General features: G+C 35.5%; 1 protein-coding gene across 11 annotated transcripts in view; it reads right to left on the bottom strand.

Moving 5' to 3' along the window:
* Positions 1–23,722, bottom strand: part of TAX1BP1 (Tax1 binding protein 1) — a 92,185-nt gene that overhangs the window by 44,974 nt on the left and 23,489 nt on the right. For 9 of the 11 annotated variants that reach the window (XM_021935229.2, XM_021935230.2, XM_021935234.2 and 6 more), the window contains exons 4-7: positions 21,109–21,296; positions 17,030–17,188; positions 1,492–1,640; positions 1,314–1,404 (exon numbers count right to left, since the gene is read on the bottom strand). In XM_021935229.2, the coding sequence (XP_021790921.1) occupies positions 1,314–1,404; positions 1,492–1,640; positions 17,030–17,188; positions 21,109–21,296 (587 nt within the window). The remainder of the gene's footprint in view (positions 1–1,313; positions 1,405–1,491; positions 1,641–17,029; positions 17,189–21,108; positions 21,297–23,722) is intronic. The other 2 variants (XM_021935239.2, XM_021935238.2) reach the window with 1 other exon arrangement.

The raw sequence follows: 23,722 nt of genomic DNA, 5'->3' as shown, positions 1-23,722 counted from the left end.
ACTTACTTCTTGAACTTTACTCTTTAAATGTACAGAATGCTGAAGGACTAATTCTTGTTCAAAAGGATAGAATATTAACTCCTGATTCTCTGAAGGCATCAGCAGCCAACACCCTTGCAGCATCACTTTAAAACACTACCTGATTTTCATAATCATCAGCTCATTAAACTGACTTAACAAGAAACGGACTTAACTCAGAATGTTCTTGAAGTTCCTCATCTGGAATTGCCTTCAGGAAATGCTTATGAGCCACTTAAAAAAATAAGTCTCAATCTGCACCCACATTATTAGTTAGTGACAATTAAGCTAACTACCCTATATTTCAGGGTTGCTTAAAAATAAAATAAAATAAAATAAAAACTGCCAGGTGCAGTGGCTCACACCTGTAATCCCAGCACTTTGGGAGGCTGAGGTGGGCAGATCATGAGGTCAGGAGATCGAGACCAGCCGGACTAACACGGTGAAACCCTGTCTCTACTTAAAAAAAAAAAAAAAAAAAAAAAAAATTAGCCGGAGGTGGTCGCGGGCACCTGCAGTCCCAGCTACTCGGGAGGCTGAGGCAGGAGTATGGCGTGAACCCGGGAGGTGGAGCTTGCAGTGGGCTGAGATCGCACTACTGCATTCAAGCCTAGGCGACAGAGTGAGACTCCATCTCAAAATAAAAAAAAAAAATTAAAACTTCAAGCGGTCAAGATTTGTTAGTAGTGATGATATTTTTATAAAATGACATCTCTGAAGATATTCTAAAAGTCAAACTCTAAAACAGGATCATTACTAAATTAATGTTCTCCCCAAGGTATATATATATGTATGTTCTTAAAAAGGAAAAATAGTTACATGAATTGTGATAAACAAGTATCTTAATGTCATTAAACATCTTCAACTTATTACACACTACCTGTTAAGTATGTAAAACAGAAGCAAATTAATTCCCTGAAAACTAACTTTTAGGGGTGATACACAACATGACTGTGACTTCCTCCTTGCTCTCTCCTGGATCACTCACTCTGAGAGAAGCTAGCTGCCATGCTGTGAGGATATTCAAGCAGCCTATGAAAAGACCACTTCAAGAGGAGCTGAAGGGCCTCCTGTCAAAAACCACGTGAGTAAGCCATCTCAGAAGCAGCTCTTCCAGTCCCAATCAAGCCTTCAGCTGACTGAAGCCGCTGCCAACATCCTGACTGCAACTACACAAGAGACCAGAGCCAGAACCACTCAGCTAAGCTGCTCCTCAACTGCTGACCTACAGCCCCTAAGCTTTGGTGTCATTTCTTTTGAAGTAACAGGCAATAAATATGGAACAAATAAATTACCTTATAAAGTTCCTTCTCATCCTTCTCTGTCTTCAACTGACATTCAAGTTGTTCTCTTTCATGTTGTGCCTTCCTGAGTTTGTCCTTTAAACTGAGATAGGTATGATAAAGTAACATTATAATGTTTTAAAGTTTTAAAATTTTTATTGAATTTATTTTTTAAAAGCATGAGAAATACCTGTCTAACTCAGTTTCTTTTTCAATTGCTTTATGTGTTACTGACACAATATCTTCCTCAAGCTGGAGGGCTTTGGATGTAGCATCACTGAACCTCTTCTTAAACTCTTCATTTTCCATTTTTAAACTTTGTGTTACTTCAGTAAGACCCTGAGAAGTGAGAAGGTATTTTGAGAAACACAGAAACATAATCAGCAAAGCAAATTTGCATAGCTTTAAGAAAACTATGTATTCTTACAATTTTAGTCCCGCATTTGTTCCCTCCAAAATTGAGAAGCTAAGACTATAAAACCTGAAATGATAACATATATTTAAATTTTCATATACTAAATTAATCGATAATTTGTTTTTTGTTTGTCTGGGGTCTCACTTTGTCACTCAGGCTGCAGTAGAGTGGCACGATCACAGCTCACTGCAGCCTCGACTTCCCATGCTCAGGTGATCCTCCTACCTCAGTCTCCCAGGTAGTTGCGACTATAGGCACTCCCACCACATCTGGCTAATGTTTCGTTTTTTTTTTTTTAATAGAGACAGGGTTTTGCCATGTCACCCAGGCTGAAACTCCTGGGCTCAAACAATCCTCCTGCCTCGGCCTCCAGAAGTGCTGGGACTACACGCATGAGCAATGATTACTTTTTTTATATACATTTTCCCCCCACCTTCAGACTTTTCATGTACCCTGTGTGTTGATTTTACTAACTTTTCTCCACCAGGGGGCAGGCAAGAAAAATGAGGAAAAATTTTTAAAAATTAGTCACGACAAATCAAGTCTTACACAACACCATCGAGGTTAACACCCACTTTTTCTAGCACAGGTAACTAAGTCCCATCAAAGCACTAAAATATGCCTAAAGCCATGTTCCTAATGTTCTTGCTAGTGTGACTCAGACGCCTAAACAAATATTCAAAGATACTAAGACAAATACAAAAGAGGTAGTTAGTGCAACAAATTGAATGTATTTCTACTTGGAATATTCTACTTTAAATGGACGATTTATAAGACTCAAATATAACAGTGTATACAGGGAGGTGCTTTGTTATAAAAAACTATACAATAAAAGAATTGGTAAATTAAAATAAAATTATTTTTATTAGAGAACAGTTTTAAAATTTCTCCCCAAAACAGTAATACTTACCTACCCAGCAACGAAAACTTAAAAAATTATCATTCTGCCAGGTTAAAAGTATGAAACATTATATAGTATTTATATTTCACTTTAATTCACATAAAAGAACTCACCCAAATATTTTGATAGAATATCATTTTAAATATCTTGCTAGAATATGCACATTGCTACATTATTTTATAAAAGTCAGATACACCCTATTGATATATTTTTGTTCAAAGCAAATGTTTGACTGAATCTGTAACACTAACCAAAAACTGTTGTACAAAATGCGTTTTTTGTTCCAATGCCATAATACCAGAGAAAAAACAAGTAATATTTATTTCCTCTGCAATCATAATGATTGCTGTGACACTGGGCACATTTTCAGGATTTGTTGTGTTGATTTATAAAGACAGCCAGAGAGGTTTCTAAATAAAGTTTACGTTTTTTTTTTTTCATTTTTAGTTTTACCAATGCTCTCTTGGCACTGCAAGTACACTACAGATTTAACCCAAGTATTTCTCCCTAGGACAAAATTAGCTTCCAATCCTGAAAGTAATGAAGCCCTATAATGGGTATACAGCATTCTACAAAACGCACAGGAAAAGAGAAAAAAATCACTAGCAACTGAATGTAAATCATGAACTAATTGCTTTGAGTCAGTTAACTTCACAGTGAATTATATATTAACTCTGACTACAAGCGCTTAGACTCTTTCTCTGGTGCCCATAAAGGCACCTGATAGCTTCTCAGCATCCAAGCCTCCTTTCAAAAGACATGAAAATTATAAAGTAAGGATTAGTCTTCAGGCCTCTAGTTTTCATGTCTGAGTTAAGCATAAGCATCTTCAATGTGGCTCAGTCCTCCTTAGCATGAAAAAGTTAAGAGCTTTGCCATTTCAGACAACTAGGAATCCTGCTTTCAAAAATTAACTTTAAAAGAGTAAAATCTAAAACACAATTTTTCTAAAACACTTTTGGTCACCATTTGTAAATCACGCCAAAAGCACATCATAATTCTAATATTAAAACAAAGAAAACCTCCATCAGATAATTAAGCCTGCTAAATTGTATACCAATAAGAAAACAATCATAAAAATTGGGGCAAAAGGAGATAAAGAGATGTGAGTACTTCAGATTCATGCAGGGACTTTCCTCTCACTCCTAAACTGAAAAATCACTGTTTCCAAGAGCCACTACTACCAATTCCCATAAGTCATAACTCTCACATATGAATAACCACATAAAAAGATTATGAATCATTCATCTAGGTGGCTAAACACATTTTAAAAGTATTTAAAATAACAGAGCACATTTATTCTCATGTTAAAAAATAAAATTCTGATTATAAACAAAAGCATATGAAGAAACCAGATATAGTATCACTAACAATTATCTAGAAAAAAGGAATGGTATTCTAGATTCACACACAGAGTAAAATTTAGTAAACTAGCACCTGAACACTTTAAATAGCAAATTATTGACAAAACAACTATTTATGAAAATTGCTAGTAAGATTATAAATCAAATCTCACTCATTTTACTTAATCTGGCTTTTCTCAAACACCCTACTTTTGAAATCAACTAAAATACCAAGTTATGATGACAGCTACACAGACTATAAATGCATCTTCTCTGGTTTCTGGAAATCCACCAGACAAAAACAACAATATTTGGCCAGGTGTGGCGGCTCACATCTGTAATCCCAGCACTTTGGGGGGCCTAGGTGGGTGGATCACCTGAGGTCAGTAGTTCAAGACCTGCCTGGCCAACATGGTGAAACCCCATTTCTACTCAAAATACAAAACAAAAACAAAAACAAAAAAAGTAGCTAGTCGTGGTGGTGTGTGCCTGTAGTTCCAGCTACTCGAGAGGCTGAGGCAGGAGAATTGCTTGAACACAGGAGGCGGAAGGTGCAATGAGCCCAGATCACGCCACTGCACTCCAGCCTAGGCAACAGAGCAAGACCCCATCTCAAAACAAAATAAAACAAAATAAAAAAAGAAAAGAAAACAAAAACTTTTTAAAATCGAAAAAAGCTTATGGAATTTGGATACAAAGAAAGAGTATTTTTGCACAGCTGTACATGTTTGCGTTTTGAGCTAAGAGTTATTTCAAAAGAATCAAAAAGTTTTTAAAAATAAAGTTAGAGAGTGAAAAAGTTACAGTAAGCTAAGGTTAATTTATTTTTGGAGAAAAAAAATTTTTATAAACTTAGTGTAGTCTGGCCAGGTGCAGTGGCTCATGTCTGTAATCCCAGCTTTGGGAGGCCGAGGCAGGCAGATCACCTGAGGTCAGGAGTATGAGACCAGCCTAACTAACATGGTAAAACGCTGTCTCTACTAAAAACATAAAAATCAGCCAGGTATGGTGGCGCGCATCTGTAATCCCAGTTACTCGGGAGGCTGAGGCACGAGAATCACCTGAACCTGGAAGCCAGAGGTTGCAGTGAGCCGAGATCACACCACTACACTCACTGTACTCCAGCCTGGGCAACAGAGCAAGACTCCATCTCAAAAAAAATAATAATTAATTAATTAATTTAGTGCAGTCTAAGTATACAATGTTTATAAAATCTACAGTAGTGTACAGCAATGCCCTGGGCCTTCACGTTCACTCACTACTCACTCGGTGAATAACCTAGAGCACTGCCAGTCCTGCAAGTTCCATTTGTGGTAAATGCCCTGTACAGGTATAACAAATCTTACATTTTATACAATATTTTTACTGTACCTTTCCTCTTCTAAGATGTCTAGATATGTTTAGATGCACAAATATTTACCACGTGTTACAACTGCCTACAGTATTCAGTACACTAACATGCACTACAGGTTTGTAGCCTAGGAGCAATAGGTTATACCATATAGCCTAGGTGTGTAGTAGGCTATACTATCTGTTTGTGTAAGTACACTCTATAATGTTTGCACAAAGAGGAAATCACCTAACGACCCATTTCTCAGAACATATCCCCATTGGTAAGTGATGCATTACTATAGTAAAAAATGTAATGAGGGCTACCTTCAATTCACTGAAAAATCTGCTATGAACAAATGCACTTAAATTCAACTTTTATAGAAAATAACAGATCCAAGCATTATTTTTGTGGTTGGAGTGGAGAGGAGGGGGAAGAGAGACAGGCTACAAATATACTAGTGTCTAAATAATTTCCTGAATATGAATTTATTCCACAGACTACTGATTTTATTTTTTTGAACATTAGGTTTCATATACATTTTTAAAGAGTTAGGGAATAAGTGCAAACATTTAAGGTAGTATAACTTAAATTACCTTTTAATTAGATTGAATGGGAACTACTCAATGATGTAGTCTTATGAAATAAACTATAAAAATGCTTCATTTTACAGTTCTATACTTATCAATACAAAAATTATGGATTTAAAAGTATATAAATATATTGTAGAAATAATATATTATGAATTTCTTAAAACTTACTTTGTAGAGCAGGTACAATATTAAAGTAACTGGCTTGAAAGAAATATATTGCTATGTATACATAAGTCATAATCATCACCCCATGTATTAAAATTAAGCCTTTTGTATCTTTTCTTGATGACAATCGGCAAAAACAAACAAAAACAAATTCAATTAGATCATAAATTCAAAATTGGTTTTTGGCAATTCCATGTATTAGATAGTAAACGCCTTAAACTGCCTCTGTCCAAAACCAGGTACCTAATGCTATGATAACAATAACAGCTATCTTGAGAGCTACTGTGTAGGAAATTCTATGTGCTTTATGCATAATACATTCTCATTTGATGAACACATGGCCTAAGAATTAGGAACAACTATGATGCTTGTTCACATGAGAAAAGTGAGCCACAGAGAAGTTAGGTAGTTTATCAAAGGTTACACAGCTAGTAAATGGAAGAACTGAGAATGATTTCAACTTTCCAATATTCTTAAAAAGTTTTCTAAAATAATAACTGAAAATTTTAATAATTGAGGTATTGAAATTTTGGTAATTTGATTTTTATCTACTCTTGATATGACCTTTCTTAACACTGGTACTAATAAATAAAGTTATAAGATACTCTTCAAAGATAATTTCCAGATCTCATTCATAAACTGCTAAATTCAAAGACTACTACATTGGTGTTGTGTGGTGTGGCAGAGGCTGTTGGTACTACATTGGTGTTGTGTGTTGTGGCAGAGACTGCTGGTTGTCTGCCAAATTATGACCTCCTTTCAACCATAGTAATTACATATCGCTGCCCAACTACACTTTATTCCCAGCTTCTCTTGTAATGCATTATAGTTATCTAAATTATCATCAGTTAAATATCAATGAAATTATATATAATTCCACCTCTAGAACTTACATTATTGATCATGCCTTGTCTAAGATCTCTTTCCCCTTTTCAGCCAGCTGAAACCAGGATATGCCAGTGACTAAGTTTCTATCATGAAGACATAAATTCTCTAGGACTCTAAGGGTAGGCAGTGGAATGATATAAAAGGTAACGAGGCCCCTGAATAATCATGTAAAGCCAATCCGCGCTCCCCTCTCCAGACTTCAATGACTTATGACATAGACTGTTACATTAACAACAACAACAAACACTTTACACTGTTGGATTGCTTTGTCTTCACTCTAATTCATTATTTATCCCTGATTAGTATTCAAATCAAGTAACCCATCTGATACACTGCCATTAAGACAAAAAATTAAATTGGCTATGTAATAAAGTATAAGATATGCACCACTGATCATACCCAAATTCAACTACTATTGCAAATTACTTTAAATATCTGATTCTTGAAGAGAAAATGTAACAACTAAAAGCCAAAAATAAGGATATTATAAAGCTAGTTCAAACACTGCTACGATACTGAGTACACTTAATCCAAAAACAGCCAATTTGAAGGGCAACAAATACATATGATAGAGGATCTCAAAACAGTAAAGCACTTGTCAGAAAAATATTTGCCTCAAAAATCAAAAATCTAGATATGAGCCAAGCACACTGGCGCACACCTGTAGTCCCAGGCACTTGAGAGGCTGGGGTGAGAGGCTGGCTGGAGTCCAGGAGTTTGAGGCCAGCTGGGAAACATAGTGAGGCCTTGTCTCTATATTTTAAAAAAATTTTTTACATCAAGATACAGAATATTATTAAGCAATAAAAAGAAACAAAGTACTGATCTATGGATGAACCTCAAAATCATTATGCAAATGCAAAAAAAAAAAAAAGGCAAATATAGAGACACAGAAAGTAGACTCATGGTTACCTAGGGATGGAGACAAGGGTATGTAAGGAGTGACTGTTAACGGACTCAAGGTTTCTTTGGGGGATGACAAAAACCATCCTAAAATTAAATTGTGGTGATGGTGGCATGACTCTGTAAATATACAAAAAACCATCCAATTGTATACTATTTTTTTTTTTTGAGACGAAGTCTTCTGTCACCAGGCTGGAGTGCAGTGGCACGATCTCGGCTTACTGCAACCTCCACTTCCCAGATTCAAGCAATTCTCCTGCCTCAGCCTCCCGAGTAGCTGGGACTACAGGCATGTGCCACCACACCCAGCTAATTTTTGTATTTTTAGTAGAGACGGGTTTCACCATGTTGGCCAGGACGGTCTCGATCTCTTGACCTCGTGATCCACCCACCTCAGCCTCCCCAAGTGCTGGAATTACAGGCATCAGCCACCGCACGTGGCAAACTGTACATATTTTTTAAAAATCAAGATAACTGACATTAATATAGGTTGGCTTTTGGATGCTTGCTTTCTTTTATATCTGCAACTGAGTAATCCTGGGTACAATTTTACAGAACCTATCTATATTCTTGAGTCCAATAAAAAGCATATTAAATAAAAGTCCACGTTTGTTAAACTAAGTAACATAACGTACAAGCAGCTACTCAGGAGTGTGACTAGGGGAACAGTACTAGACCACCAACAGTTACCAGGCTATATCAAGACAAGACACTTGTAAAAAATATAAATCAACTACATCACTAACCACACTGTTGGGTTCACCTAATAGCTTTTCACAGCAATACTTTCTCAGTGAAGGAAGTAATGCATTTACATACATTGCAGTGTACATTTTTCATTCCAACACAGACCAGTAACAAAGTTTCTGAACCAGCTACTTTGAGTACCATGGAAAAGAAAACTAAGAACAGAACGCCAAATACATGCAGAAAAACCATACAGGCTTTTAAACCTGGGTACCTAGAATACCAGATAATTCAAATCACTTGAGAAAGAACATCTTGGTTCCTCTAAATAAACATTTCTCCTGATAGCAACTCTAAAACACACAAATAGATGCAACTAAAATAGTGCCAAGATAGAGTAACAAGAACCGAATGAACTCTACCACCTGAAAACTAAAAAACTGAATGAAGAACAGCTCTCAAGCCACTGGACGTCAGGATAAAAGGTTAGTGATCCCCGAAAGAAAAGAAACAACACAGGTCACCTCTATAACTGCTCCAACTTATTACTGTCTAGAGAGACTTTTAAGGCCACAGGGCAAAGAGGGCAAACTCAGGCAGAATCCAGTGGTCTCCCTGAGTTATGGGGAGAAACTGAGAGTCTAGGAAAGCTAAGGAGAATAGAGTTTTCAGGACAGAGTACCAGAGAAGGATCATGTAGAAAAAAGAACTCAAGAGATCTGCAAGGAGTCCCCCTCAAGTCTTGAGCTGATTACTGAACAGCATATGCATGTGAGGAAATTAACCCAGGCTGGAGAAAGAATCACCCAAAAAGGACTACAGGGAACAGTGCCTGGAACTCAAAAAGGGCCAGGAATAGTGGTTATTCCTACCAGCCAGAATGGAAAAACTCATAATTCGTGGGAGAACAATTACAGTATAGTCTTTCCTCAGTAGTGGGGAGAGAGTAACCCCAGTCTAAAATGCTGCTCTAGTACCACCAAGCAAAGCATGAAAACAAGGCTCAAAAGGATCAAACTGTTGCCAAGTAATTAAACCACATCCCAGAACAAACCTCAAGAATATTTTTAGGAATATAAAAAATACCCCAACACCCAGCAAGGTATAATTCACAATATATGACATCCAATCAAAAATTACTAAGCATGCAGAGAGGCAGAAAAATATAACCCATAATGAGTAGAAAAGCCAATCAATCAAAACTGATACAGAAATGAGCCAGATGATCAAGTTAATGAATAGGTATTTAAACATGTGTATTCCATATGTTCAAGAAGCTAGAAGAATATTGAACACAGTATACACAGAAACATGAAAGACATGAAAAGACTCAAATCAAACTTCCAGGAATGAAAATGACAATGTCTGAAATAAAAAATATATATACACTGGATAGGACTAATGGCAGATTAAATATTGCAAAGAAAAGATTAGTGAACTTGGAGACATACAAAATTTAACTATTTAAAATGAAACAGAGCGAAAAGAGACCAAAAAAAAAAAAAAAGGCACGAGTGGGAGAAAAAAAAAAAGCACGAGTGAGCTCTGAAACAACTTTAAGCAACAAAACATATGTGTACTCAAGTCCCTGAAGAACAGGAAAGACAGAAAAAACAGCTGAAGAAATAATGGCCTAAAATTTTCAAAATTTAATGAAAACCCTAAGTATACAGATACAAAAAGGTCACTGAACCCCAAGCATAAAAAATAAAGAAAATAAAGAGGACACAACATAATCAACTGCTTAAATTCAATGATAAAAGAGTAAATCCTAAAAATAGTAAGAGGGAAAAAACACATTAAATACAGAGGAAGAAAAATACCGACGACATTGAATTTCTCATCAAAAACAATAAATGTGAGAAGAACCACATTTTTAAAATACTCAAATACAAAAACTATCTCTCTAGAATTCTATACACAACAAAAATCTCTTTTAAAACTAAAGGTAAAAATAAGACTTTTCCTAACATAACATACAAAAGTTGAACAAATTCATCAACAGAAGACCTGCACTACAAATATGTTAAAGAAAGTCCTTTCAGGCAGAAGGAAAATTATACCAGACAGAAATCTTTATCTACGCATTTTACCAGTTTGGTTCTTTATAAGAATCCTCAAAATTACTTACAATACACTGAAGAACACTTTAATACTCCAAAAGATGCCACTACCATTTTGGAGGGAAAATGGTTAATTCAATTTCCTAAATGTTAATGTACATTACTAGAATTTCAAATTTGAAATTGCATTAAAAACTCCTTAAGAATTACGTACCATGGTAAATTTATCAGTAAGCGCTTAACCAGATAAGCAAACAGCTGGGGAGAGAGAGAAAGACAGACGAACAGACAGATTGAGAGAGACACTAAGAGATTTGATCTTGTGTAATGGTAGAAACTGGAACTAGTTTGTGTAAGGCAGGCAATCAAGAAAGACATTTATAAAGTGGGAAAAGCAAGAACAAAATAGGATCCACAGTCACCAGCTGAAGCCCACCAGAATGGACTGAAAACTGAAGTCCATGTTGGTTTTTATTCTGACCCTGATAGTCTCAAGGTGTCTTGAGCATGCTGGGGTCCTTCCTGACAGGCCTAACCCAGGAGATGGAGAAACTGAAAGAGGATTCCACAGAAGGTAGGGCAATTGCAGCCTGGCTACTATTACCTCATACCAACAAGGAGAGCCAGGAGAGAAGCCGCAACTTGTATAAGCTACAAAATGGCTGCTGCTTCACTTCTGCCTCATCTCATGCAAGAATCTCTCCTGTGGCTCATCCTAAACAAATTACAGAGAAGGGAACTCTGGAAAATAAGTTCAGCCTAGCAAAGCTGACATATTACAAAGCTACCACCATAAAATTCCATTTATCAAAAAGAACTCCATTTGACTTAAGTTCTCGCAACTCAAAATTCTAAACTTTAAACTTTTAATACATATGATCCTTCAATTGTATTATCAATGAGTTTCATCTAACCATACCATTATGTATCCTAGAATATTCTGATAAGAAAAATTTCTTCTATAAATGAGAAAACCATTTCAATGACTAATATCCACAAAGACATTACATTACTGTACTAAAACTATATGCTAATTTTTTTCCCACAATTTATCCTTTCTGAAATGGAGATGTATCTTACAATCAATGGCATGTCTTAGTTTACTTGGATTATTTCTTCCTGGAAGTAAAAAGGTATTACCATGGCTTCTCAGGCTCAATGAAGCAAGATAATAAAGGCTTCCCAAAATCTTTACAGGAACTATTGATTTTCTATTAAAATTATAATCAGGACAATCTTAAATAAATGTAGATCAAATTCCATAAGATGTGAAACATAATTTAAAAAGTATTAAAACTATTTTTTTCTGGTTTTCAATCAAAACATGGTAAGTAAATGGGCAATGTGGCACAGTTATGTGATCGCTAGAGGGAGACAAATGACTGCTGAGTTTTAGTAATACAAAATCTTTCAATTCATTTGTTAGCTGTTACAAACTGGTATTTTCGTCCCTTTAAATGCCAGAATACCCACAATATTTGTAAAATGATAAAGTGCAAAATAGTGCTCTTTTTAAAACTTCTTAAAAGAACTGGAAGGCCACAGAAAAACACTAAAGATGCATAAAAAGAAAACACTGTAAATAGCTTACATATAGTAAACCAGGACTGTCCAAGAATGATAGTTTTTAAGTATATGTTTTTTTAATCCTTTTCAAGACCATAAAATCCCATATCCGAAGTAAAATGTCACCTTCAGATCCTTCTTTTGACTACAATAAAAACTGGTCGGAATGCCACAAGCCCCAAAACTCATTGTTACCTATTTATTCCACAAACACTCGATGAATAAAGAGACATACCACACTTGCGTCTGTTATTATAAGCTATTGTAATATAGCAACAAAAACACCTATCTTGGTTTTTCAGGTTCTCAACTTTGCCACTTGTTAACTAGATGACTTATCCATGAGGAAGCCTGAACTCAGAAAAACTAAGTGACCACCTTTTGAAAGCAATTTCAATGAGAATAAAAAGGAAAACTCTATGTGATGACAAGTTATTCTTTGGAGTATATGCTGTCACTCTACAACAATGCGAAATATGTTTACATTTTAGAGAAGAAAAAGCCAAGAAGATAAAGATAGCTTAAGAGGCCCACACTAGCCAGAGAAGAGATCTTGCACATTGTCTCACTCCTATACCTATGATACTTCCCAAATACCTGGTGATGTCTCCTACCCAGTTTGTGAAACTTAAGAATCAAAACAGTATGAGTACATTTAACAGTTTGTAACAGCCTCCATTACATCGTTTTGGCAATATTACTTTAATATTCTCAAATATAATATAGTTCAAAAATGTCTTGAAGTACATCATATCCATTTTGTTATTCAAGTTGAAAATACAATTATATGAAAAAACTCAATTCATAGTTTAGGCTCCAAAAAATTATAAACTAAGCTAACTGAAAAACTTAATAGGGGCACAGCACTTTTTAGTCCTGTTTGAAAAACAAGATTCAAAATCATTGGTTCTCTGAGCCTCAATTTTAAATCCTTCAATTTCCAATATGTATCTAGCACTCCAAAATACAAATGAGAACACAATGAAACACACAAACTGCTAATTTTCACAGAAGTCTTTGATAAATGTAAAGATGGGGTTTTTAAAAAATACTCATCAGTACAATAGATTATTTGGCAATAAAAGGAATGAATTAATAATATATATTACAACATGGATGAACCTTGAAAACATTAGGCTAAGTGAAATAAGCCAGTCACAAAGGCCACATATTATATAATTCCATTCATGTGAAATGTCCAAAATACACAAATCCATAGATACAGAAATTTCAATTAGTGGGTGTCTGGGACTGGGGGAAGGAATCGGAAGGTAAATGGAAAGTAACCACAAGTAAGTAAAAGCTTTCTTTTGGGGATGAATTTGTTCTAAAATTAGACTATGGTAATGGTTGCATGATTTTGTAAATACATTAAAATCCACTGAATTGTATAAACTGGTGAACTTTATGATATACAAATGACATCTCAATAAAGCTGTTTTGAAATATAATCAATTAGATCAGCTCACATCTTTGGCCCTCAGAAGTATGGAGTAGTGGTTAAAAGCACTGATGGAGCCATACTGCTAGCCTCTATCACTTACTAACTGTGCAATCACGGACAAGTAAGTAGCCTCTCTGGGCTACCTCTGAAAAATGCAGACGATACTGCTTATTTCACAGGATGAAGTTAGCTAACATATGTAAAGCACTCAAATCACTATCTGGCTTTTATTAGATGTTATATGAGTTATTTTTATTAATGAGCCTTTTTCAAGAGAGGAGGGGAGAAATCTTCCCTTACAGCTGAACCAGAAATGAATGGAAAATTATCCTTAATAATAGTTACTTTTCAAATCTAGGATGTACATTAATAACGAAGTAGATACCACAAAAATCTAGGGGAAATATAATACGTAATTTATTGTTTCTCAATTTATAAACATTATCTTGTCTTAGTTTTAATCTACTTTGTAATCCTAGTTTATTCCTTCAAGCAGCCAATTTCATAAAATAACATTAAAAACAAACATATAATTTAAACCAATCTGTTGTAATAATCCCAACATATCCAATTCTTTTAATTCACTGAGTTAAAGAATTGTAATTATCAGAATTTCATTTAGTTTTAATTATTAGAGCACTTTAGAGTGATAAAAGTCAATGTGATAAAAGATGAAAAATTTTATTAATAAACAATTACAGACATTTAATTTACTTTTATTTTTTGTCAAGTATGGAATAGGTAATAAGCTAGTCATATTATTTTATAAAAGAATCGAAATGCAATAAATTTCTATTATGAAGAAAATGAAGGTCTCTGCTTATTACATGGAGTATCCATTATAAAACTTTAAATGAAATTATAGATGATACATCAGAACAATCTTTCAGATATTCAACAGTTGATATACTCAGTACCTCAAATAGAAGACCTCTAGAACTACTATAGGATTCATACCATGGAACAGATTTAAAACAAATGCCAAGAAATGTCACAGATTTTATAAGCCATCCAACCAGACCAGTTTGAAAGTCTGGAGCTGTGGCAGCCCAGCAGGAGACTAATTTTGGAATATGAAGCAAATTCATAAAAAAATAAAAAATAAAAAATAAATTAAAAAACTAAAAGTCCGTTGACTAGTAACAAAGAGGAACTATCTCTCCTGGCAAACACGTTTTATCCCCAGAAATAAACAATTGTCACCACATATGTTTTATAACTTAGAGTGTTTTTTTGGTTACAGTATATATGCATTATACTTTTAGAATCTGAGGGAAATGCTATGAATTTCCACTCCTGTCGGATGACACTTTATATTTTAGTCCTTCCTTGATGATTCTCTGGTTCATATTATGAAAAATAGTAAAATAATAATAGCTACTTACATTTAGGGACAACCTCCCATGCATCAAGTACCATTCCAAGTACTTTTATCAACCTTTTCTATAATATGGAGCATCATTTAAAAAATCACTTTCAAGTGCCTCCCAGAGAATATGCCCCAATGCAAGAATGGCAGCAGAGAAGTGGTCTCCTCCAAGATTAGTGACTGTCATCAAGATTTAAGAGTTGCCATAAAAACTTCTGCTGAAGACCTCTTCTGAGCACCAAGGCCACAATCTCCTACAAGTTTTGCTTCATTAATCCCCTGACCTCAGTCTACCACTTTAGTCTTGTCTGTAGTCCTTAACCCCTTTATCACCTGGAAAGGACAGAGAATGTGAGACTGTTTAAATTTCAGCTACTACTCAAATGAACCACAGAAATGGCCTGATGTGTGTATATATATGTAATTTCACATAAATGAAGGTCTATCATTCTGCCATTCCTATTCGCACAATCATCCATTCTTTTCTTGGATTTCAAAGTAATCAGAGTTAAAACCCCAAAGGCCACATTTCAGGATATTCTTGATCTCATGGGCTTAGGACATGGTGAAATGGGCCTTTTTCATGAGTTATCTATCTCACCTTGATCCCTCTGGCTTGTAATACAGTGGGAAAAAAAAAAAAAGATTGACATTACACTTTGGAAAACTGCCAAATCCAGGTATAAATCATGAGAAAAATATGTAAAGAATGGAGAAAAAGAGAGTAATAACTACACAAAGCAGCAAGAGATTACAACAAATGAGTAAAAAAAAAAAAAAAAAAAAAAATTAGCTGAATGTCCTAATAGTCATGGAGGGCACGTATTATGAGATTTCACTATATTTTAATATTTGGTATACCTGCTTGAAAGGTTCAAATGAAAAAAGTAGTTCCTTAACCAAATGGAAAATCCTACTCCTACAGTCCTACAGTCTGCTGCAGGACACTAAAAGTAAAACTGGCAAATACTTGCATATTTTTAACTAAAAAGACTAATGATGAAAAGACAGAAGTGAAGACTTCACAGACATTTATAAGGAGATCTGTAAATGTACACAGTACTTGACATTATGTTTACCCTCTAACTCAAAAGAGCAATCCTCAAACAGATAGAACAAAGCAAGGAAAATCTTTTCAGAATTTAAGACTTACTTGTATAACATCTCTGCCCAGGTGTGCAATATATAACCACTCCACTGGAGTATAAAAATGTTTGAGAATCACAGGACTAATAGTTCATGTAGCAATTATTAAGCAATTGCTGGAGGCCTTGTTGAACAAAAGGATAACAGAACAGACCCCATCCTCAGGAAACAACAGCTCAATACTGTCAATGGGCATAAGTATATCCCACCAGCTCTACTATAAGTGAGACTGTAATATATATGATCACAGTCTGTGTAAGTTTCATCAGAACAAATTGCTTTTCTTGTGAAAATATTAAACAATTCAATGACTAGATAACTGTTTTTTCACTGTTTTTGGCTTCTTACAAGTCTATTTCTATTACTAATGAAGCCACAATGTTTTCTGCATGCATTGTACCTGTCTCTCTCTTTCTTAGCTCAAGAAATTCTGCCAATTTTAACTAGTTTGTTTCTTAGGATAATATAACATTTCTCCCATTAAAAATTTCAAAATGTTGTCTACTACTACATCTTATTTCACCAAATTACACTTTTTTGAAAAGTAATTTTAATTTATGTATTCTATTTTTCCTTTATTCAGTGCTTATCATTTCTAATTGTATTTCTAAACAAGAACAAAAAATCTATCAAGTATTCTACAATTAGATGTAAAACATCTGGAAATAGTTGTCAGGGACTACCTCAACAAGCCTGGTACCAAAAGTCTAAAAGTATTTTAACCATCTTACAAACATAAAAGCAGCTGTGGCAGAAGGTTAATAGGAACTGACCTGTTCTTGTATAAATGTCTATCTAAAAGGCTACTTTTCTCAATACCTGGTTTTTGCTTACTTAATTGGTTCAGCTCTTTAAAAAGGTGGGTTTCAGGCAATATACTATCAACTTCAGTCAGTTACACAAGACACAACTAACCTTTTGTTCCGCCTGCAGTTGGTCACATCTTTCCTTCTCATGGTTAAGTTCTCTTTCCATTTTCCCAACTTGTTCTCGAAGTTGTGCTGTTTCTTTTTCCAGAACGGCAATTAACTTTAACAGTTCTTCTTTTTCTTTCATGGTTTTCTCAATTTTCAACTATAAAGCAAAAAACTCAAATTAAATAGTTTTTTGCTTAATCCTAAAATATGTTATTACAAATTTAGCTTTCCATTTCCAAAAAAAATAGTGAAGACATTCACAGAAAGAACTTTTACATTCTACCTACTTAGACTTCAGTTAGAAAAATTCAACAATCATAAATTTAAACCTTCTTTTGGTTGAGCAAAGAAGAAAATATTAAAAGAAGATATAAAATGAGAGAACTGTATTATGAAGTTGGCTGCTAATCATTTTTGAGATCAAAACTAAAAAAAAAAAAGGCATATTAATTTTTCCGTTAATTACGGGGCTTTCTGATCCACAGTAATAATCAGATACTCCGAGAGGAAAAGTTGTACCTCTTCTGGAATGCAAACCTATAGGAAATCTTTGAATCTATCACAAACTTATATGGTATATATGGCCTTCATCTATGGAATTACTATTCAAAGTGCTGATTCTTTAAGACATCAAGAAATTTATAGGTTCTATATATAAAATGGCCTCTACTTGGCTAAATTAAAACACTCTTCATAAGTAAAAATACAAATTTTAGGACAAACATGCAGACTGTAACAATATATTAACAATATACCTGATTCTTACAGGAACAGCCAACAGTTCAGGAAAATATGAACTTCAATATTCTAAAATATTAGTAAATTAATGGTCATAAGATAGTAAAACAAAGTTTAATATTTCTCTTATAGGAAGAATGAAGACTCAGAGGGAAGACTTAACAAAGGTGGTATTATACATTTAACTGGTAAAATGTTTTTCCTCCATATACCCTAAATTGGTTTTCCAGGGTCAAGGGATTATGAAATCAAACTGATTAAATTCTAAAATGGCTCTTATCAAAGTTGAATAGCTGCAAACTTTCTGAATGACTCTTCTACCTGTTCCAACAAATCAAACCAAAATGCCAGGAAAAGTTTATTTATTCAATCATTGAATTTCTTTTATATCTTATCTATTTTTTAAAAATGATTTGAAGTAGATTGCAATAAATGGCATTCAATAAAGTCAACAGAAAATTAGAACCAGGCAAGTATATTACCCATAAAGGTTAGTATCATTATTAATTTGGCATTAAATCTGGCTCAAAACTATCTGGCAGCTTAAAAATAAAGATATATCTTGACAAAGCGCAACACAGACTTTATAAAAGAATCACCTTTTCGCCGGGCGCGGTGGCTCAAGCCTGTAATCCCAGCACTTTGGGAGGCCGAGACGGGCGGATCACGAGGTCAGGAGATCGAGACCATCCTGGCTAACACGGTGAAACCCCGTCTCTACTAAAAAATACAAAAAAACTAGCCGGGCGAGGTGGCGGCTGCCTGTAGTCCCAGCTACTCGGGAGGCTGAGGCAGGAGAATGGCGTGAACCCGGGAGGCGGAGCTTGCAGTGAGCCGAGAGCCAGCCACTGCACTCCAGCCTGGGCGGCAGAGCGAGACTCTGTCTCAAAAAAAAAAAAAAAAAAAAAGAATCACCTTTTCCAGTGGTTTATTTAATTCACATATACTTTCTCGAGTTCACTAAAGCTTAAGTAGACATTTTAGAAGAATTCAAATTAGATAAGAACGTATATGTCTCATTTCTTGCCTCAATTTTGTATTTTGAAATACGTTAAGAATACAAAATAGTTAAAATTTTACAATGATCATCCAAACATCCATCACCTAAATTCACTAATTATTAATATCTTGCCATGTTTATTTTATCTCTCTTTATATACTTAAGCTTATGTATCCTTTTTTCTTCTAAGCCATTTGAAATGAAATTGCAGACACTTCACTCCTAAATACTTCAGAGCAAGCATCACCTAATAAGGACAGTGGCTTTAAACCACCACTATTATTATAGCTAAGAATATTAAGAATAATTTTATATTCCCCAATAGGCCATAGTCAAATATCCCTCACTATCCCCCCAATTTTTTTTAAAATCTAGGATATAATCAAGGTCCACACACGGCAAAATTATGTCTCATTAATCACTTTTAATGTCAACAGGGCCCCAGATAATGTCTCACATTTGTACTAATTTTGTGCAGTTTTAGATAAAACAAAAACTTTAATGAATGTGGGGATTTTAAAGACTCATCAAAATATTGGTTAAAAAAATTTAATCTTAGAAATACTTCAGAAACAGCAATTTTCGTTTTCTTTATAAAGTACCCTTTGCAAAGTAGGAAGGAGTGAAACAGAATGTGGTATGTCTCAATCTACTTGAAGAAAAAGTACAACATAGATGTGAATGCCAAAATGCCCATCACTTTTCTGTTGGAGGCCCTGAAATGAGGGTGGTCTAATAAGTATTCAAAAAGCTACAGTATAAATACTAACTGCATTCTTAAGATCTGGGCTTGTTTCAGCATCTTTGACTGGCATTCAAATACAAAGCTAAAAACCTTGATCATCAGGCAGTTGCACCACAAAATGTTTTAGTCACCCTATAAAAGTTACATTTCTTTAAGATAAGAGAGGAATTTCTGGAAAGGGGAAGGAAAGATATGAAAGAATTCACAATAAAAAATGATTGGTTCCTCCTAACCTAGTTTGACTGTCTAATAAAAGTATTATATCTGTAGCCTCTTGTCTTTTTGCTCCAGTCTCAGTTCTTTGAGGTAAATAAAAGTAAAATCAAAGGCATTAAATATTTACATGTTAAAAAAATCTATCCAACTATTAAAAAAAAGCAATGGCTGCAATAGAAGAAATATGAATAGAAATTAGCCAAAAATGTATAATGAACCAATTTGAGAAGCTATTTTTCTTACTATTATAATAGAGGGCACTATATATAATTAATCACAATAACTCAAATATAGCTGTAGTTTTTTAGGTATAGGATAAAGATACTGAAAAATGTGATCTTAAAATGAGAAAAGAATGTCACTCTATTTTCTCTGTCAATGACTACTAAAAATTAATACATAAGGCATTATTAGACCATCTACACAGTAAATTTATATTGAAGCCATTATCATGACTCCATAATATTATATTTACAAAAACAGTAAATAGTAAATAGCTTTTTAAATTTTCTTTTTAAATTATGGTTAATCTAGGCTTATCCATTTCATCAGAAGTACAACAACAGGAATCATTCTAAAAATGTTCAATCTAAATTAAGAGACTGGGAAGCTCTCCTGCCTCACTGCCACACTTTAGAAAGAGAATGCTCATGGTAGTGAAACCAAGTTCACATCCTTACAGTTAGATTTACTGATTTATACCATTATCCCAAGCAGCTTCATCCCCAAATTGGTAACATTCTACAATGAAATGATTACGCCACCACAAAAAGTTAGGCAAAGGAACGTAAAGAAAGCTTTAGACCTAAACTCTCCCAATTGGTACTTACTGCACTATCTACTATGCACAAAATAAGGACAGGCCCTAGGGACAGTCCCTGCCACAGTGGAACCAACAGCATAATTATGGCCGAAAGATTTTTTAAGCATTTCAAAAAAGACACTCTATTTTAGTTAAAAAGCATTGGATTTTTTTTTTTTGAGACGGAGTCTCGCTCTGTCACCCAGGCTCGAGTGCAGTGGCACGATCTCGGCTCACTGCAACCTCCGCCTCCCGGGTTCAGGCCATTACCCTGCCTCAGCTTCCCGAGTAGCTGGAATACAGGCGCCCGCCTCAACGCCTGGCTAATTTTTTGCATTTTTAGTAGAGACAGAGTTTCACCTTGTTAGCCCGGATGGTCTCGATCTCCTGACATCGTGATCCTCCCACCTCGGCCTCCCAGAGTGCTGGGATTACAGGCGTGAGCCACTGCATCAAGTTAAAGCATTCGATCTTTGTGGCAACTCTCACATAACCTTAAAGTTCTTAAAATGCCAACCGACATGAGCTCTGTTCTTAAAGTTATCAGTGAATCACTATCTCACTGTGAACACCAACCTCAAGAAGGCCTGCTTTTGTGGTCACCACTAACATGTCAGAATTTCCTTCATCTTCCATAGTAAGCAGCTCTTCAACTGGAGAAGAAGCTCGAAACTGGAAAGGTGTACTTGCTCCACGAATTTCACCCTTATGGGTAACATAACAGAACTGATAAAATTCTCCATCATCATTTGGAAGGTAATATCCTAAGAGGAAGTTAACAAACAAAATTATTAAACTTCCTATTATAAAATTCATGTTATTTCAATTTAACAATACTTGCCATATCTCATTCCGCACACTGTTCTTGGCACGTATCTGGGATATGTCCTTTCTCCTTTCACAAATTATCAAAACTAGACTCTTCCTTCCTCCTCAAAGTTAAAATTTTTCTTCTCTTAGGTTTAAGCTTATATTCCCAGAATATCCTTTCCCCTTGTATCTTCTAGGGCAAAACCCACTCATCTGGGAGAAGCAAGTATATACTTTACAATGGGAAACAGGCTGGAGGAGGAGCAAGGGAAGAACCAATATAAAAATCTACTGAGGACTGGGAGTGGGGATGGGAATATGTCATTTAAAGAAATCTTCCCTCCAATTTTACATTCATTACATGTAAATGAGAGATATTAACTAAAGGAATATGCTGCACATGTGAACTATATGAAGGCAGAAAAGAAGATGAGGTCTGCTAGTGCAGTATGGTAAAAATAAGCTTTAGAACCCAGTGCAGTGGCTCATGCCTGTAATCCCAGCACTTTGGGAGGCCAAGGTGGACAGGTCACTTGAGCCAGGAGTTCCAGACCAGCCTGGCCAACATGGTAAAACCCTGTCACTACAAAAAATACAAAAATTTGCCAGGTGTGGTGGCATGTGCCTGTAGTCCCAGCTACTAGGGAGGCTGAAGTGAGAGGATTGCTTGAGCCCAGGAGGTCAAGACTGCAATGACCCATGATGGTGCCACTGAACTCAAGCCTGGGCGACAAAGTGAGACCCTGTCTCAAAAAAAAAAAAAGCTTTAGAACCCACAGCTCTATTCAGAATTCCAGCTCTACCACTATTATTTACTTAACCTCCCTGAGCTACAGGCTCTTAATCTGTTAAAAAAAAAAAAAAAAAAAAAAAAAAAAAAAACAGGGGTGGTGGCTCATGCCTGTAATCCTAGCACTTTGGGAAGCTGAGGCGGGTGGATCACCTGAGGTTGGGAGTTTGAGACCAGCCTGACCAACATGGAGAAATCCCAACTCTACTAAAAATGCAAAATTAGCCAGGGGTGGTGGCGCATGCCTATAATTCTAGTTACTCCGGTGACTGAGGTAGGAGAATCGCTTGAACCTGTGAGGCGGAGGTTGCAGTGAGCCAAGATCGCACCTCTGCACTCTAGCCTGGGCAACAAGAGCAAAACTCCATCTCAAAAAAAAAATTAAAGAAAAAAAAAAAGGCTGTCTCAGAGATCCAAAATATTAACAAATAGATAATATATTTATAGTATCTAGAATAATATGTTCAATATTTGCCCCCTTCTTCCCTCAATTTGTTATTCCACTTTAAATTTTGCTGGATTATTGTAACTTAAAATTAATCTTTGCCTCCCCCTCAAAGCTCACACAGTACTTTTTACATTAAAAAATAAACATCTCCTATCGCTTCTCAGCCTTTTTGGCTAAGATCAAGTGTAAAAACTACATACCTCCACAGTAAACCTAACATTACTGGTTACTATGTACATGACTTACAACTACATCAGACCTCTAAAACACCGTAGATACCACACACACACATTGAGGGCACATGTATGTGTATATATTTGTGCATATACATATTAAAAAATTCAGAATTCCCCACAATGACTTGTAAAAAGAAAACATTCAATAATTGTGAAACGAATAAACAAAGATAAATATCTTACCTTATTAATATCTACCCCAAAAGCTATAATCACTATGCTTGCTATTCTTTCATGCCTTGAAATTTTCAGCCTCAGTTATTATACCTACTTCGCCTGATTTCACTCTTTAAAAAACAGCTGGCTGTTCTCCTTAGAAACAGAGAGGACAGGCCGGGCACGGCGGCTCACGCCTATAATCCCAGCACTTTGGGAGGCTGGAGTGAGCGGATCACGAGGTCAGGAGATCCAGACCATCCAGGCTAACACAGTGAAACTCCGTCTGTACTAAAAATCCAAAAAAATTAGCTGGACGTTGTGGTGGGTGCCTGTAGTCCCAGCTACTCAGGAGGCTGAGGCAGGAGAACGGCGTGAACATGGGAGGCAGAGGATGCAGTGAGCCGAGATCACGCCGCTGCACTCGAGCCTGGGAGACACAGTGAGACAGGCTGTGTCTCCCAGAAACAGAGAGGAGAGGCAGACAATGTATCACATAAGATAAATTCTTGTGGCACTTTAAAGCGAAGTAGTAGTCCACAAAAAGAAATTAGGAGGGGTGGAGCATGTCAAAAAAAGTACAGGAGCCTACTTGAAAAGCTCCAATGGCTAAAGCTGAAACAATTAAGTAACAAAAAAAAATACGGTATTAGACTTTATTTCACAGAAGAAATTAATGATTCCATGGAGAAGACGACAATTCTTTCTAACATAATGATCAACTAATAAATATACAAGTAATGAACTTCA

Source organism: Papio anubis, chromosome 4, assembly GCF_008728515.1.
Source record: "Papio anubis isolate 15944 chromosome 4, Panubis1.0, whole genome shotgun sequence".
Classification (NCBI taxonomy): domain Eukaryota; kingdom Metazoa; phylum Chordata; class Mammalia; order Primates; family Cercopithecidae; genus Papio; species Papio anubis.
This window is presented reverse-complemented; position numbering and strand designations above follow the sequence as displayed.